At 45.5% G+C, this 17,781-nt stretch overlaps 1 protein-coding gene across 1 annotated transcript in view; it reads left to right on the top strand.

The window, feature by feature from the left end:
* The window catches only part of ptgfrnb (prostaglandin F2 receptor inhibitor b), a gene marked incomplete at its 5' end in the record, with an annotated part of 205,345 nt that extends 190,053 nt beyond the window's left edge, over positions 1-15,292 (top strand). The window contains 4 exons of the mRNA XM_056301121.1: positions 5,647-5,833; positions 9,005-9,123; positions 14,261-14,311; positions 14,568-15,292. Coding sequence (XP_056157096.1) covers positions 5,647-5,833; positions 9,005-9,123; positions 14,261-14,311; positions 14,568-14,680 — 470 coding nt within the window. The remainder of the gene's footprint in view (positions 1-5,646; positions 5,834-9,004; positions 9,124-14,260; positions 14,312-14,567) is intronic.
* Between the last annotated feature and the right edge of the window lie 2,489 nt (positions 15,293-17,781).

Genomic DNA, 17,781 nt, shown 5'->3' with positions numbered 1-17,781 from the left:
CGTGGGAGGATCACGCTATCCCCCCCAGTTTCCCCCCCCCCCGAACAGGTGCCCCAAACGACCAGAGGAGGCGCTAGTGCAGCGACCAGGACACATACCCACATCCGCTTCCCACCCGCAGACACGGCCAACTGTGTCTGTAGGGACGTCCGACCAAGCCGGAGGTAACACGGGGATTCGAACTGACGATCTCCATGTGGGTAGGCAACGGAATAGACCGCTACACTACCCAGACACTCCAACTTCTCGTTTACTTTGACTCAAACATGAATACATAAGGTTTTGGTTTTGACAGTATTGCTGGCTGATCTGACTAGACCGTAGATGTGAGTCACGCATGTGCAGGTTGACTCAGAATGGGCAGCACCAGAAAGCAGTACTGGTCCAACGTGCACAGTGTGTATGGGGAGAGGGAGCAGCGATGGCGAGAAAAAACATTTTTAATCACTGTAACTGCGAGAGGTTCTTCATCATACAGTCATAACTGCACAAAAAAGGCCGCTGTGATGGCCGAGCGGCATAACCCGCCGTTCTTGCAGTCCGCTCGTCACGTGGCTGGGAGGTTGGTATCCCAGACTCGCCGTAACCGGTCCTGGCCAGAGCGTCCACGGGGTCAGGCCTTCATTAGGCCACCCTTACCCGAGGGATAGTGGGTGTAGATCGGTGTAGTGTTCGGGGACTCATCGTTCTCCAGCGACCCCTCTGGCCCATCCGGGCGCCTGCAGCCAAGCAACCGAAAGAATTCTCCCTACGTCTCCTTCGCAGCCTGAAGGTGATGCAATCCATGCGAGGAGGCTTCAGCCTGTAAACTAGCGAGAGCAGCCGACACGAGTGTGATGGAAGCTGGTGTTACGACTATCTCCTTCCTGTGGAAACGTGAGCCAGGGGAGTTATTCCACAAGAGTTCCGGCCATATGCCACTGGGTTAAATGGGGAGGAATAAGGGGAAAAACTAGAAATACATTTTAAAAAATAAATAAATAACTGCACAAAACAAAATTTAAGCTGAAAGGTCCAGTAGTTTGGGAGATTAGCTGCGGAGAGACACACACCCTCTTTCTAGTCTTTCTTACCGTCTTCCCACGGGGGTTAGGGTCCCAGCAGAGGCACGTTATTTGCTCACTTACTTACTTTATTATGATGCAGGAAAATATCAGAAGTGACACTAAAGATATAGAAATGTGTTACATTTAAACTGGCCTGACTCAGTTAAAACCAGTTTACAGCAGGTTCCTGTTCTGCAGTGCATTGACAGAAGCACATTACAATACACAATAACAACACAAACTTACAGAAACAAAACAACAGCAAAACATGTTAATGGGTAGAGGTCCGCGTGACTTGAATCATGGAAGTCTAAAAAAGTGTAGAGAGGATTTATACTACTGGAATTCATGCTTCTAGGATGAAGAGTGGGGTAGCCTGCTTCCTCCATACTACTGGGATTCATACTACAGGGATGAAGAGTGGGGTAACCTGCTTCCTCCACACTACTGGGATGAAGAGTGGGGTAGCCTGCTTCCTCCATACTACTGGGATTCATACTACAGGGATGAAGAGTGGGGTAACCTGCTTCCTCCACACTACTGGGATGAAGAGTGGGGTAGCCTGCTTCCTCCATACTACTGGGATTCATACTACTGGGATGAAGAGTGGGGTAGCCTGCTTCCTCCATACTACTGGGATTCATACTACTGGGATGAATAGTGGGGTAGCCTGCTTCCGCCATACTACTGGGATTCATACTACTGGGATGAATAGTGGGTTAGCCGGCTTCCTCCACACTACTGGGATGAAGAGTGGGGTAGCCTGCTTCCTCCGTACTACTCGGATTCATACTACTGGGATGAAGAGTAGGGTAGCCTGCTTCCTCTACAGCAGACAGCATGAGGGGACCTCTGCCCACTGCTGCAACCACATGATACAAAAGACACCTGGCCAAGTCGTCCACTGCTGCAGCTCATCCATCCATCCATCCATGATGTGCTTGGTTTTAGGTGAAGCTGGAACACTGTGTGCAGGTCTTCTCATGGCTGGTGTGAAAGTTATCATGGCTGGTGTGAAAGTTCTTCTCATGGCTGGTGGGAAATGAGACGCTGGTGAAGATGTGGAGAAAGAAGTGAAGGAGGAGCATGTGTAGTTTAACGTCCTCACAGCCCTTCTCGTTTTGTCTTGGTTAAACTTAAATCTCTCCCACCTCATTCTCTCCATCAGTCTTCTAACTTCTTTCTGGTTCCTCCTATGCAGTTGCTCCTATTTTAAATGATCCCTCTCTCACTCTCATTCTGCCTCTTCACTCATGGTTCTTCCTTTACTCTAAACCTACTCACTCCTCCCTTTTCTCTCCTTTCCTGACATCCTGTCTGCCTCCCTCCTCTCCTGCTTGTCTTCCATTCTCCCTCCAACTCCTGTCATCCACTTTACTCTCTCTCTCTCTCTTTATATCTCTATGTCCCTCTCTCTGTCCCTCCCTCTCTCTCTGGCTGGCTTGCCTCTCTCTCGCTCTCTCTGTGGAGGTGTGAGCATTATTGTAACAGGGTGAGGATTGAATCCTCACAGGCCTTTGGACCAAAGTTTTGATTAAACCCATTTTCTCTCTTTCTTAATTTATCTGCTTCTCTCTTCCTTAGCCTTCATCCCCCACTTTTTCTTTTTCCTTCCACCTCTGCTTCTCTTCCTCTTCTCTTGTCCTTGCCATTCATCATCTCTCCTTGTCCTCCTCTTTCTCCCCCTCTTTGCCTCCACCAACAATCCTTCATCTCTGGATTTAGATGATTTTTTCAAGAACCTTTACATATCAGCATGGAAACAAAAACCATTTTAGATAAGTTCTCACACTTTTATTTAGTTATGTACACTACCGTTCAAAAGTTTGGGATCACATTGAAATGTCCATATTTTTGAAGGAAAAGCACTGTACTTTTCAATGAAGATAACTTTAAACTAGTCTTAACTTTAAAGAAATACACTCTATACATTGCTAATGTGGTAAATGACTATTCTAGCTGCAAATGTCTGGTTTTTGGTGCAATATCTACATAGGTGTATAGAGGCCCATTTCAAGCAACTATCACTCCAGTGTTCTAATGGTACAATGTGTTTGCTCATTGGCTCAGAAGGCTAATTGATGATTAGAAAACCCTTGTGCAATCATGTTCACACATCTGAAAACAGTTTAGCTCGTTACAGAAGCTACAAAACTGACCTTCCTTTGAGCAGATTGAGTTTCTGGAGTATCACATTTGTGGGGTCAATTAAACGCTCAAAATGGCCAGAAAAAGAGAACTTTCATCTGAAACTCGACAGTCTATTCTTGTTCTTAGAAATGAAGGCTATTCCATGCGAGAAATTGCTAAGAAATTGAAGATTTCCTACACCGGTGTGTACTACTCCCTTCAGAGGACAGCACAAACAGGCTCTAACCAGAGTAGAAAAAGAAGTGGGAGGCCGCGTTGCACAACTGAGCAAGAAGATAAGTACATTAGAGTCTCTAGTTTGAGAAACAGACGCCTCACAGGTCCCCAACTGGCATCTTCATTAAATAGTACCCGCAAAACACCAGTGTCAACATCTACAGTGAAGAGGCGGCTGCGGGATTCTGGGCTTCAGGGCAGAGTGGCAAAGAAAAAGCTATATCTGAGACTGACCAATAAAAGAAAAAGATTAAGATGGGCAAAAGAACACAGACATTGGACAGAGGAAGACTGGAAAAAAGTGTTGTGGACGGATGAATCCAAGTTTGAGGTGTTTGGATCACAAAGAAGAACGTTTGTGAGACGCAGAACAAATGAAAAGATGCTGGAAGAATGCCTGACGCCATCTGTTAAGCATGGTGGAGGTAATGTGATGGTCTGGGGTTGCTTTGGTGCTGGTAAGGTGGGAGATTTGTACAGGGTAAAAGGGATTCTGAATAAGGAAGGCTATCACTCCATTTTGCAACGCCATGCCATACCCAGTGGACAGCGCTTGATTGGAGCCAATTTCATCCTACAACAGGACAATGACCCTAAACACACCTCCAAATTGTGCAAGAACTATTTAGAGCAGAAGCAGGCAGCTGGTATTCTATCGGTAATGGAGTGGCCAGCGCAGTCACCAGATCTGAACCCCCTTGAGCTGTTGTGGGAGCAGCTTGACCGTATGGTACGCAAGAAGTGCCCATCCAACCAATCCAACTTGTGGGAGCTGCTTCTGGAAGCGTGGGGTGCAATTTCTCCAGATTACCTCAACAAATTAACAGCTAGAATGCCAAAGGTCTGCAATGCTGTAATTGCTGCAAATGGAGGATTCTTTGACGAAAGCAAAGTTTGATGTAAAAAAAATCTTATTTCAAATACAAATCATTATTTCTAACCTTGTCAATGTCTTGACTCTATTTTCTATTCATTTCACAACATATGGTGGTGAATAAGTGTGACTTTTCATGGAAAACACAAAATTGTTTGGGTGATCCCAAACTTTTGAACGGTAGTGTATGTATGTATTTATTTATTCATTCTTTCTTTCTGTCTTGTCTCTGGCTCTCTTTCCATCTCCATGACAATCTCCTGCTTGCGCTTGTGAACCTTCTAAACAAAGCTTCTGGACCTTGTTTCTCTCAGATACCTCCATTCTACATGGAGATCTCCGGTCTTGGAACTTCTTAGGTTACAGTACTTCTCACCATCTTGGTACTTCTGAGGTTACAGTACTTCTCACCATCTTGGTACTTCTGAGGTTACAGTACTTCTCAACATCTTGGAAATTCTGCGGTTACAGTACTTCTCACCGTCTTGGTACTTCTTAGTTTACATTACTTCTCACCATCTTGGTACTTCTTAGGTTACAGTACTTCTGACCATCTTGGTACTTCTGAGGTTACAGTACTTCTCACCAGTCTTGCAGGCACTGCTGAGTAAACCTCAACTTGTTCTGCCTGTATGTTTGTATTTAGCTGTTCAGCTGACTGGACCAGTTTTGGATCAGGCCGGGCTTTGTTTCCACTTCCTCCCTGAGAGTTTGACTTTGGCTTGGAAACAAAATTATTGTTGGGGAATAATACCGGTATCTGTCTGTTTGAGCTGACATATCTGTTCCTACCTCAGGTTCAGGGAAATGGTTTGAATGCGGTTTTATCTGGGATGAACTCTTGAGTTAAGCACTAATTCTAGCCTGGGTAAAGGTCAAGGTGGGCATTTGCTCCCTTTCCTACTTGACTTTGATGAAAGTGCATTTTAGCTTCAACATAATATTATTTAACTATAGCCTCAGGCAGCACGGTGGCCCACTGGTTACACTGTTCCTCACAGCAAGAAGGTCCTGGGTTCAAACCCCAGGCCGTCCCAGGTCCTTTCTGGGTGGAGTTTTCATGTTCTCCCCATGTCTGCGTGGGTTTCCTCCCACCATCAAAAAGACATGCATGTTAGGGTTAATACTGCTGCCTGTGCCCCTGAGCAAGGCAATAGGAAGAAGAACTGGAGTTGGTCCCTGGGTGCTGCAGCTGCCCACTGCTGCTGTACAATAGGATGGGTTACATGCGGAAGACACATTCATTGTATGTATGTACGAATGACAAATAACGTGTATTCTATTCTATTCTATTCTATTCTAAAATCGTTCTCTCCGCCTCTCCCTGACACCCCCCCCCCTCCAACTGTCCTCCACCAGATCATTTGGCGTATGAGGTGCGATGGTTTTTCACCAAGCTGCGCGGTGGAGAGAGAGTTACCCAGCTAGCGAGTATTGACCGCTTCGGGATCATAAGAAAAGAGACTCGCAACACTTCCAGTGACCTGTCACTAGAGCGCAAGGACACACACACCTACGTCTTAAACATCCACGGCACGCAGAACAGGTGAGTCTGTGTGTGTGTGTGTGTGTGTGTGTGTGTGTGTGTGTGTGTGTGTGTGTGTGTGTGTTATGTGACAGTGTGCGTTTTTGATGTGTGTGTGTGTGTGTTATGTGACAGTGTGCGTTTTTGATCTGTGTGACAGAGACTGACAGAAAGATGGCGTCATACTTTTAATGTAGCCCATCTGTATTCAATTTCTGCTCTGGCATCTTAAAATTATAATACTGTTGTGACATTTCTGAATCCAACAACTATTAGTTTGATGACTTGGCATCAGTATTGTGCTATTGTGTTGTTAATATTATCATATAATATAATATAATATAATAATTAATATGAATAAATATTATATTTATTATATAAAATTAATATGATTATTAATATGAATTATGGAGTAAGTTGGATGAAGTGGTGGAGAGGGTACCCAAGGAGGAGAGAGCGGTGATTGGGGTGGACTTCAATGGACATGTTGGTGAAGGGAACAGAGGTGATGAGGAGGTAAAGGGTAGGTATGGCGTCAAGGAGAGAAATGTGGAAGGACAGATGGTGGTGGATTTTGTGAAAAGGATGGAAATGGCTGTGGTGAATACATATTTCAAGAAGAGGGAGGAACACAGGGTGACGTACAAGAGTGGAGGAAAGTGCACACAGGTGGACTATATCTTATGTAGAAGGCGCCATCTAAAACGGATTGGAGACTGCAAGGTGGTGACAGGGGAGAACGTAGCTAGGCAGCATCGGATGGTGGTCTGTAGGATGACTTTGGAGACTAGGAAGAGGAAGTGAGTGAAGGCAGAGCCGAAGATCAAATGGTGGAAGTTGAAGAAAGAAGACTGTTGTGTGGAGTTCAGGCAGGAGTTAAGACAGGCACTGGGTGGTAGTGAAGAGTTGCCGGGTGGCTGGAAAACCACTGCAGAAATAGTGAGGGAGACAGCTAGGAAGGTACTTGGTGTGTCATCAGGACAGAGGAAGGAAGACAAGGAGACTTGGTGGTGGAATGAGGAAGTACAGCAAATTATACAGAGGAAGAGGTTGGCAAAGAAGAAGTGGGATAGTCAGAGAGATGAAGAAAGTAAACAGGAGTACAAGGAGACACAGTGTAAAGTGAAGAGACAGGTGGCAAAAGAAAAGGCGTATGGTGAGTTGTATGACTGGTTAGACACCAGTGAAGGAGAAAAGGACTTGTACTGATTGGCTAGACAGAGGGACCGAGCTAGGAAGGATGTGCAGCAAGTTAGGACGATCAAGGATAGAGATGGAAATGTGCTGACAAGCGAGGAGAGTGTGCTGAGAAGGTGGAAGGAGTACTTTGAGGGGCTGATGAATGAAGAAAATGAGAGAGAGAGAAGGTTGGATGATGTAGGGATAGTGAATCAGGAAGTTCAGTGGATTAGCAAGGAGGAAGTGAAGGCAGCTATGAAGAGGATGAAGAGTGGAAAGGCAGTTGGTCCTGATGACATACCTGTGGAGGCATGGAGGTGTTTAGGAGAGATGGCAGTGGGGTTTTTAACTAGATTGTTTAACACAATCTTGGAAAGTGAGAGGATGTCCGAGTAGTGGAGAAGAAGCATACTGGTACCGATTTTCAAGAGCAAGGGCGATGTGCAGAACTGTAACAACTACACAGGTATAAAGTTGATCAGCCACAGCATGAAGATTTGGGAAAGAGTAATAGAAGCTAGGTTGAGAGGAGGAGAGGTGATGATCAGCGAGCAGCAGTATGGTTTCATGCCACGAAAGAGCACCACAGATGTGATGTTTGCTTTGAGAATGTTGATGGAGAAGAATAGAGGAGGCCAGAAGGAGTTGCATTGTGTCTTTGTAGATTTAGAGAAAGCATACGACAGGGTGCCGAGAGAGGAGGTGTGGTATTGTATGAGGAAGTGGGGAGTTGCAGAGAAGTATGTAGGAGTGGTGCAGGATATGTATGAGGGAGGTGTGACAATGGTGAGATGTGTGGTTGGAATGACAGATGGGTTCAAGGTGGAGGTGGGATTACATCAAGGATCGGCTCTGAGCCCTTTCTTGTTTGCAGTGGTGATGGACAGATTGACGGACAAGATCAGGCAGGAGTCTCCATGGACTATAATGTTTGCACATGACATTGTGATCTGTAGCGAGAGTAGGGTGCAGGTTGAGGAGAGCCTGGAGAGGTGGAGGTATGCACTGGAGAGAAGAGGAATGAAAGTCAGCAGGAGCAAGACGGAATACCTATGCATGAATGAGAAGGAGGACAGAGGAATGGTCAGGATGCAAGGAGTAGAGGTGACAAAGGCATATGAGTTTAAATACTTGGGGTCAACTGTCCAAAGTAACGGGGAGTGAAGAAGAGAGTGCAGGCAGGGTGGAGTGGGTGGAGAAGAGTGTCAGGAGTGATTTGTGACAGAAGGGTACCAGCAAGACTTAAAGGGAAGGTTTACAAGATGGTTGTGAGACCAGCTATGTTATATGGTTTGGAGACAGTGGCACTGATGAAAAGACAGGAGGTGGAGCTGGAGGTGGCAGAGGTGAAGATGATAAGATTTTCATTGGGAGTGATGAAGAAGGACAGGATTAGGAACGAGTATATTAGAGGGACAGCTCAAGTTGGACGGTTTGGAGACAAAGCAAGAGAGGCAAGATTGAGATGGTGTGGACATGTGTGGAGGAGAGATGCTGAGTATATTGGGAGAAGGATGCTGAATATGGAGCTGCCAGGGAAGAGGAGAAGAGGAAGGCCAAAGAGGAGGTTTATGGATGTGAGGGAGGACATGCAGGTGGCTGGTGTGACAGAGTAAGATGCAGAGGACAGGAAGAGATGGAAACAGATGATCCGCTGTGGCGACCTCTAATGGGAGGAGCCGAAAGTAGTAGTAGTAGTAGTAGTAGTAGTAGTAGTAGTAGTAGTAGTAGTAGCTCTCTGGGGTTATCTATACAACGTATTTGCTGCTAACTGACAATTTGCACTATTGTATGTTGTATGTTTTTAATGGTGTGTTGTACTATGTGTAGTGTATTGCTGTACTTTGGGGGAAAGACAAATTTCCGCTGAGGTTGACAAGAAAGCCAGTCAGTGCCAGTATGACTTGTGTTGTTGTTCATAGCACCAATGTGTTATACATCAGCTGCATATGGATGTATGGTACTTTTCTCACATGTCTGGTAAGTTACATGTGTATATTTCCTGTGTTTCAGTGACAGTGGAGAGTACCATTGCATTGCTACTCCGTGGTACCTGTCAGCCTCAACAGGAGCCTGGACTCAGGCTGAAGAGATGACTTCTGCTAAAGTCTTCCTCACTGTCCGCTTTGCTGGTGAGAAGGGTGTGTGTGTGTGTGTGTGTGTGTGTGTGTGTGTGTGTGTGTGTGTGTGTGTGTGTGTGTGTAAAGGTTACGAGGTAAGTGTAATGGAATACACAGGATAGTACCATCAAGCGAGCAGGTGGGAAGTGAAGTCTTAAGTGAACAAATGAAGAGACGCAGTAAGTGCCAAGACAGTGATGATTGTGAGGGGGGTTATTTACAGCTTACTGGTGGATCCAGTGCTCGTGAGACAGTGTAGTTATTTACAGTGTTTACACAGTAATGGGGAATTCACATTATGGCGGACATAAGGGTCTCTTCGCTATGCACGCTGCTTTATACAGTGCAGTGTTTAACCATTCCAGTACACCAGGTGGCGCTATTAAACCCCATATGCTCCCACTAACGGCTAAATCACTCCCTATACCCACTCACATGACGTCTTTGTAACAAACCTGGTAGCTCCATTTGCAGGCTTACTTTTCACCATGCAAAAGACTTGTTCTGATACACTTCCAGAAATGCAGACATGTACTATTACCGTCTCCTCCATCTTGACCGACAGCTCGCGGCAGTATAGCTACATAGTGTACAGTCATTGGCTGCACGCTCAAAAGTCTGCTCATCACACAGCTTAAAGTTCAACAAATTTGTGCCACGGACACCAGCGCAGGATGATTGCCAGTAAAAACATTACTGTTCCGTTCAAAACAATTGCCGAGGCATACACAAAATCCTTTATGTGCAATATTATGAATCCCTCATAAGGCAGAAAGGAGGGGCAAAGGACCTAAGGTGGTGGCAGATAAAATATTCAAATAAACCAAGGTCCAAGCTAACACATTGTCAGCCCTCTTTCTCAACAAAAACAAAGATCCAAACAAAAAAAGTCTGACCACTCTGTTGGACCAAACCCAAATACAGCAGGTCACCTCTAACATAATGTGTACTAGAATGCTGGATTACCCAACGGGCCTACTGGGCTCAGGGGCCTACTGGGTCCAGGGGCCCAGGGGGCAGCTTGGCCAAAGCCTCTGCACCAAAGTCGCTGTTTTTATCTTTGCCTTTCTTGTTGCATAGTCAAAGGGTTTGATGGGAGAACTTTTACACATCTGTACCCAGGGACCCATTTTCTCATAATCTGCCCATGTGTACAACAGTCAACACAACATACATGAGCAGTGTACAAGGTACCACAACATATCTTGGTCTTTCCCTAAGAGAGACAAAACGACAGACCAGCACAGGTCATGATTGCTTTTCACTGGCTAAGGCAGTAGAATAGCAACAGATGAAGTGGAAGAGAAGTCCATCTTGAAAAATGAGCCGGCATATATACCAGGGACAGATATTGCGGATTGGTTGAAGTGGCTGAGGAAGCCACACCAATGAGGGAGCATTAATGGTAGAGGTGGATATTTTTTTATTGGAGGAAGAGGGCATGAACCTGTGAAATGAGCCAAATGAAATGAGAGACAACCAAAATAGGTGCCAACTCAGCTGGTAATAATTCAAATAATTGTTAATACATTTGATTGAGGCAGTGGGCTGGTCACTACAGCAGTTCTCTGGAGTACGTCATGATATTGTAGGGTCAGCATAAGGATGGGCCCAGTGACCACCATGGTAGTCCAGTTGGAGGATGATCTTTTTGCCTGTTTCAGCCATAGGGGTACAGGGTCAGGACAGTATTTGGCTTGTTTCAGCCTTGGGGGTACAGGATCACGACAGTATTTGGCTTGTTTCAGCCGTAGGGGTACAGGGTCAGGACAGTATTTGGCTTGTTTCAGCCGTAGGGGTACAGGGTCAGGACAGTATTTGGCTTGTTTCAGCCGTAGGGGTAGAGGATAAGGACAGTATTTGGCTTGTTTCAGCCATAGGGGTACAGGGTCAGGACAGTATTTGGCTTGTTTCAGCCATAGGGGTACAGGATCAGGACAGTTTTTGGCTTGTTTCAGCCATAGGGGTACAGGGTCAGGACAATATTTGGCTTGTTTCAGCCATAGGGGTACAGGGTCAGGACAGTACTTGGAGCAAAAAGAGCACTGTATTGTAGGCTGTGAACGGGCAGCTGTAATGTGCCATTTGTTTGACATGTTTAATCAGATTGGTTATAAATATGTCAGTTCTCCAGGAGTGGCCCTTATGAGAACTGAGAAGTAGTTCTGTCTTGTTTGGCTTGTTTCAGCCGTTGGGCACAGGATCAGGACACTATTTGGCTTGTTTCAGCCGTAGGGGTACAGGGTCAGGACAGTATTTGGCTTGTTTCAGCCGTAGGGGTACAGCATCAGGACAGTATTTGGCTTGTTTCAGCCGTAGGGGTACAGGATCGGGACAGTATATGGCTTGTTTCAGCCGTAGAGGTACAAGAGTCAGGACAGTATTTGTCTTGTTTCAGCTATAGGGGTACAGGGTCAGGACAGTATTTGGCTTGTTTCAGCCATAGAGGTACAGGGTCAGGACAGTATTCGGCTTGTTTCAGCCGTAGGGGTACAGGGTCAGGACAGTATTTGGCTTGTTTCAGCCGTAGGGGTACAGGATCAGGACAGTATTTGGCTTGTTTCAGCTGTAGGGGTACAGGGTCAGGACAGTATTTGGCTTGTTTCAGCTGTAGGGGTACAGGATCAGGACAGTATTTGGCTTGTTTCAGCTATAGGGGTACAGGATCAGGACAGTATTTGGCTTGTTTCAGCCGTAGGGGTACAGGGTCAGGACAGTATTTGGCTTGTTTCAGCCGTAGAGGTACAGGATCAGGATAATATTTGGCTTGTTTCAGCCGTAGGGGTACAGGGTCAGGACAGTATTTGGCTTGTTTCAGCCGTAGGGGTACAGCATCAGGACAGTATTTGGCTTGTTTCAGCCGTAGGGGTACAGGATCAGGACAGTATTTGGCTTGTTTCAGCTGTAGGGGTACAGGGTCAGGACAGTATTCGGCTTGTTTCAGCCGTAGGGGCACAGGATCAGGACAGTATTTGGCTTGTTTCAGCTATAGGGGTACAGGATCAGGACAGTATTTGGCTTGTTTCAGCCGTAGGGGTACAGGGTCAGGACAGTATTTGGCTTGTTTCAGCCGTAGGGGTACAGGATCAGGACAGTATTTGGCTTGTTTCAGCTGTAGGGGTACAGGGTCAGGACAGTATTTGGCTTGTTTCAGCCGTAGGGGTACAGGATCAGGACAGTATTTGGCTTGTTTCAGCTATAGGGGTACAGGATCAGGACAGTATTTGGCTTGTTTCAGCCGTAGGGGTACAGGGTCAGGACAGTATTTGGCTTGTTTCAGCCGTAGGGGTACAGGATCAGGATAGTATTTGGCTTGTTTCAGCCATAGGGGTACAGGGTCAGGACAGTATTTGGGTTGTTTCAGCTATAGGGGTACAGGGTCAGGACAGTATTTGGCTTGTTTCAGCCGTAGGGGTACAGGATCAGGACAGTATTGCACTTGTTTCAGCCGTAGGGGTACAAGGGTCAGGACAGTATTTGGCTTGTTTCAGCCGTAGGGGTTCAGGGTCAGGACAGTATTTGGCTTGTTTCAGCTGTAGGGGTACAGGGTCAGGACAGTATTTGGCTTGTTTCAGCCTTAGGGGTACAGGGTCAGGACAGTATTTGGCTTGTTTCAGCCGTAGGGGTACAGGATCAGGATTGTATTTGGCTTGTTTCAGCCGTAGGGGTACAGGGTCAGGACAGTATTTGGGTTGTTTCAGATATAGGGGTACAGGGTCAGGACAGTATTTGGCTTGTTTCAGCCGTAGGGGTACAGGATCAGGACAGTATTGCACTTGTTTCAGCTGTAGGGGTACAAGGGTCAGGACAGTATTTGGCTTGTTTCAGCTGTAGGGGTACAGGGTCAGGACAGTATTTGGCTTGTTTCAGCCATGGGGGTACAGGATCAGGACAGTATTTGGCTTGTTTCAGCCATAGGGGTACAGGGTCAGGACAGTATTTGGCTTGTTTCAGCCGTAGGGGTACAGGATCAGGACAGTGTTGCACTTGTTTCAGCCGTAGGGGTACAGGATCAGGATAGTATTTGGCTTGTTTCAGCTGTAGGGGTACAGGGTCCGGACAGTATTTCGCTTGTTTCAGCCGTAGGGGTACAGGATCAGGACAGTATTTGGCTTGTTTCAGCTATAGGGGTAGAGGATCAGGACAGTATTTGGCTTGTTTCAGCTATAGGGGTACAGGGTCAGGACAGTATTTGGCTTGTTTCAGCCATAGAGGTACAGGGTCAGGACAGTATTCGGCTTGTTTCAGCCGTAGGGGTACAGGGTCAGGACAGTATTTGGCTTGTTTCAGCCGTAGGGGTACAGGATCAGGACAGTATTTGGCTTGTTTCAGCTGTAGGGGTACAGGGTCAGGACAGTATTTGGCTTGTTTCAGCCATAGGGGTACAGGGTCAGGACAGTATTTGGCTTGTTTCAGCCGTAGGGGTACAGGATCAGGACAGTATTGCGCATGTTTCAGCCGTAGGGGTACAAGGGTCAGGACAGTATTTGGCTTGTTTCAGCTATAGAGGTATAGGATCAGGACAGTATTTGGCTTGTTTCAGTCGTAGGGGTACAGGATCAGGACAGTATTGCGCTTGTTTCAGCCATAGGGGTACAGGGTCAGGACAGTATTTGGCTTGTTTCAGCCATAGGGGTACAGGATCAGGACAGTATTTGGAGCAAAAAGAGCATTGTATTGTAAGCTGTGAACGGGCAGCTGTAATATGCCATTTATTTGACATGTTTAACCAGATTGGTTATAATTATGTCAGTTCTTCATGAGTGGCCCTTATGAGAACTGAGAAGTAGTTCTGTCTGTGTTAGTGACATACTCTAACCTTTGAGCTATGCAGAGAATGAAACTCCCAAGCTTACTGGTGGAATTATTTTAAAAACTAAAACTTTGAAAGACTTGATTGAATTTCTACATGTATTATGCTTAAAACAGACAGTCATTGTTCCTTCATCAGCCCAGCGAGTAGTTACAGGGTATGTTTGTGAGTTTGAGTTGAACGTGACTTAATTCCAACTCCAGATTGGTGGGTTAAGTTACTCTGCCTTGTTCTTTCAGAATCTAAAGTAACTTATGTTGCTCACTGTCTCTTCCTCCCTCCTCACCCCACTTCATCTTTCTCTGTCTTATCTTCTGTCTTCGCCCCGAACAACAGTCTGGGACTCCCTGAAGTTACCGCTGCTTTATGGAGCAGCAGCTTCACTAGGTAATAGACTTCTATATGGATAAGTTAATAATGACATAATGGATGGACACTTGATCTCTTTTTTTGACTTCATTTTAATGTTAGTTTATCAGTTATTCATTGATGACTATGATGGCCATATTGGATTTCCATCAGTGCTTTACATTTTAACTTTAATACTCATTTTATTTTGCAACGCTAACATGTTTTGTGTTACCACTGCGTCTTATGCTGACTGAACTAAAACATGACTGAAGCTGTTTTGCCCGTCTGCCAGGTGTTGGTCTCTTCTCTGTGGTGCTGGGCTTGGTGTGTGCCCACTGCTGCTGCCGCAACACCATCCACACCCCACGCTCACGCAACAAGCTCATGGACCTGGAGATGGATTGACAAATGCTTTCCCCTGCACACACACACAACACACACAGCACATGCCACACACACACAAAGCACACACTCACAGATGATTTCTGGGATACCAGGTATTCCCAGCATATGGACAATGGGAGTAGCAGAAAACGGCACCATGGAAGTGGAAACCTAACCAATCAACTTCAACATTTGAGTGGTGCTCCGGCCTTCCGGATGTTTCCATCTGAGGAGCTGGGAGATTCCAAACATGCCGATGAGAAGAAACCTTTTGAAACTTTTAATATTATGAAGATCTGTGAAGCTTTTTAAGGGGCCCTTACATGATGACGGTACTACGAGGAGCCACCGTGACTCCCAGAGATATCAGCATCTTCTCACCGGTGTGCTCCTAGTAAAGGCCATGTGAATAAGTAACCACTGGACTCAAACACTGGCACGTGACGACTGCCACTGTCAACATTAAAAACAAGTATTTAACAAATAGCAAATAAGTTGGCTTGGATTGCTCAGCCATTCTCTTTTTTTAAGTTATTTCACAGAATGCCAAGTGTCCCTACAACCACTGTTTTGCATTTGTCACTGTAACTCATTTAGGGATGTGAAATGGCGCAAATAAAATGTTTCAAACTTTGTGAAGTTTGAATCGTGTGTCGCTGCACACGCCCGCCTCGGAGAGTTTTTAGAGTTCAGCGGGTATTTGGAGTGAATTGAGTGACATTTTATTTCAGTCTGTTGAGTAATGTTTGAGTTTGTATTGGCAACATACGTGTTAGGTCCTTAACCAGCACACTAACGGGACTTTAACCACTGGAGAGACGTGGCTGATGTGCACAACAGTCCTTCTACATGTCCACTGACATGCTGCCGCGATGGTTCAGGATGTCACCTGACTCGTCGATGAAGAGACATTTACTGACCGCTCAGAGGCCGTTGAGTCACGATGGTGTTCGAACATGCTAGAGAACTTCCCCAAAAAATGCAAGTGCTCCGTGTGTTTGACACAGAGAAGGTTTTGCACTACCACTACCTGCCAGAATTTTCCTACCTGAATGAATTCTCAAATTATATCTTTGTCCTCCACTGTTGTTTTTATACGAGCGATTTTGAAATATCAGACATTTTACTTGGAGCTTTACATGGACATATGCAGTTTGTGTGTGTGAGACATACACAATTTATGCAGTTGCCAACATTTGAACTGACATAATTGCATAACTGCCACATCAACACTTCAACAGCCTCAAACGGTGGTGACACCAGGTGGTTTCCTACTTCGCTTTTTTTTCTTTTTCAATATTCAGAATCTTTTGGCTGTTGTTTTGCTCAGGTCTAGTGTGTGTACAGTGTGTGAATGCTGTACTGTCAGACAAGACAATGAGAACTCTTGATGGCCATCTTGCATGTACTCTTCAGCTACTCCAGGTTGATGTCATGGATGAGTGACAGACCTGGTGCAGGGTTTCTGTCTTGCATCTTGATGACATCAACGTCCACTGGTAAGAGGCTGCCAGTCTGGACTGCCAACCTAAATCACTCCATACACACTCACTCCCTCATTTGGTTGTAGATAGAGCATCGCCACGACCTCTTGACAGTTTGGGCAGTGAGAAAGAGTGTGAGATTCATGTCCAAAATTGACCGGCGCCAGCGGGACCCGAGGTTGGGTGGGGCTGTATTTTCTTCTTAAATGGTATGACTTTACTGAGGTGCAGTTAAGATTATATATTTTTTATAAAATGCTGTTCATGCAATTCTGCTAAGAATTGCAATTTATCATTGGAGTTTTATTTTGAATTCTACCCTCCAGTATGACTTTTATATTGCATAAATTTGTACCACCCTGGCCTCCAGAAGTGTAGGTTTGCATAGAGCTCTTTGCAATACGAGTTTGGTAGGGCCAACATTTTTAAGCAGAGTGAAGTTTTTGGCAGAAAGGCAAGTGTAAAAATTAAGTCTGTTGCAGGCGAGATGTTGCAGACTCAAACCATGCATGTGTGTCACACACACACACACACACACACACACACACACACACACACACACACACACACACACACACACACATCTGTCACCCTTCTTGATTTTTCTTGCAGGGGTCAATTCCATCTGTGAAGAGTATTATCTGGTTTCATTCAGCTCAGTACAGGAGTCTTATCCAAAATTAAAGGTCATACTCAAGGTAATTTTTCAGAGAAATGAAGATGGACTGCACCCCTCCAGAAATTGGCAACAACGTGAGACACTGTGACAGAAATCTGCTCAAACATGGCCTTGCAACAGCATATTTCTATGTTATGAAAGCTACGGTGCTTAAATAGCACCATGGAATTTGCTAACCAGGGACCAATGTTCCCCTGTGCATCATGGTCAGGTACTTTGCATCATGGTCAGGTACTGAGTATCATGGTCAGGTACTGAGCATCATGGTCTGGTACTGAGCATCATAGTTAGGTACTGAGCTGCTACACATGTCCTACGGGAGCATCCATCTGCTCTAAAAACCCCATGTCAGACTCCGAGCACCCTACATTTTCAAAAAAAGTGTTGCCGTTCCTTGATGCTTGTAATTTGTTTTGAACATCTTACAGTAATACCCTGTTCAGAGCGTTGGCTTGGGCTCATATTGTGAATAATGACCTGTGAGTTTTTTGCTAGATACTACCAATATCCTAAATCACTGCTCCTATTCTCTCAATATACACATTTAATATACACATTCAGACCCAGATGCTCAACACGTTGTCAAAGCCGCTTTTGCTTTTTTGCATTCATTCCTGTAAGAATTGTTTTGTTCATTTAGAAAGACACAAAATGGTACAATTAAAACCAAGTTCACTATGAGCAGTGTTGTTATTGTGATCTAACGGCGACTGGGTGGATGCTATGAAGCATCTACACTTGTAACAGGTCATTACAGTGTGTTTGTGCTTCCATATGTATGTAGATGACTGTCTCCTGTGCTGTTGGCTAACACCACAGTAATTAGTATAGGCCTTCTCACCGTCATTAACAAACACCAACACCCACATGTACATATCACAACACCCGAGCATGCTGGGCAAGACAGAGCTCCACTGCCAAACGCTCATAACAAAACACTACACAGCCACACACTGGCC

Source organism: Lampris incognitus, chromosome 21, assembly GCF_029633865.1.
Source record: "Lampris incognitus isolate fLamInc1 chromosome 21, fLamInc1.hap2, whole genome shotgun sequence".
Taxonomy (NCBI): Eukaryota; Metazoa; Chordata; class Actinopteri; order Lampriformes; family Lampridae; genus Lampris; species Lampris incognitus.
Note: the sequence above shows the minus strand (reverse complement) of the source record. Positions and strands in the feature narration are given on the sequence as shown.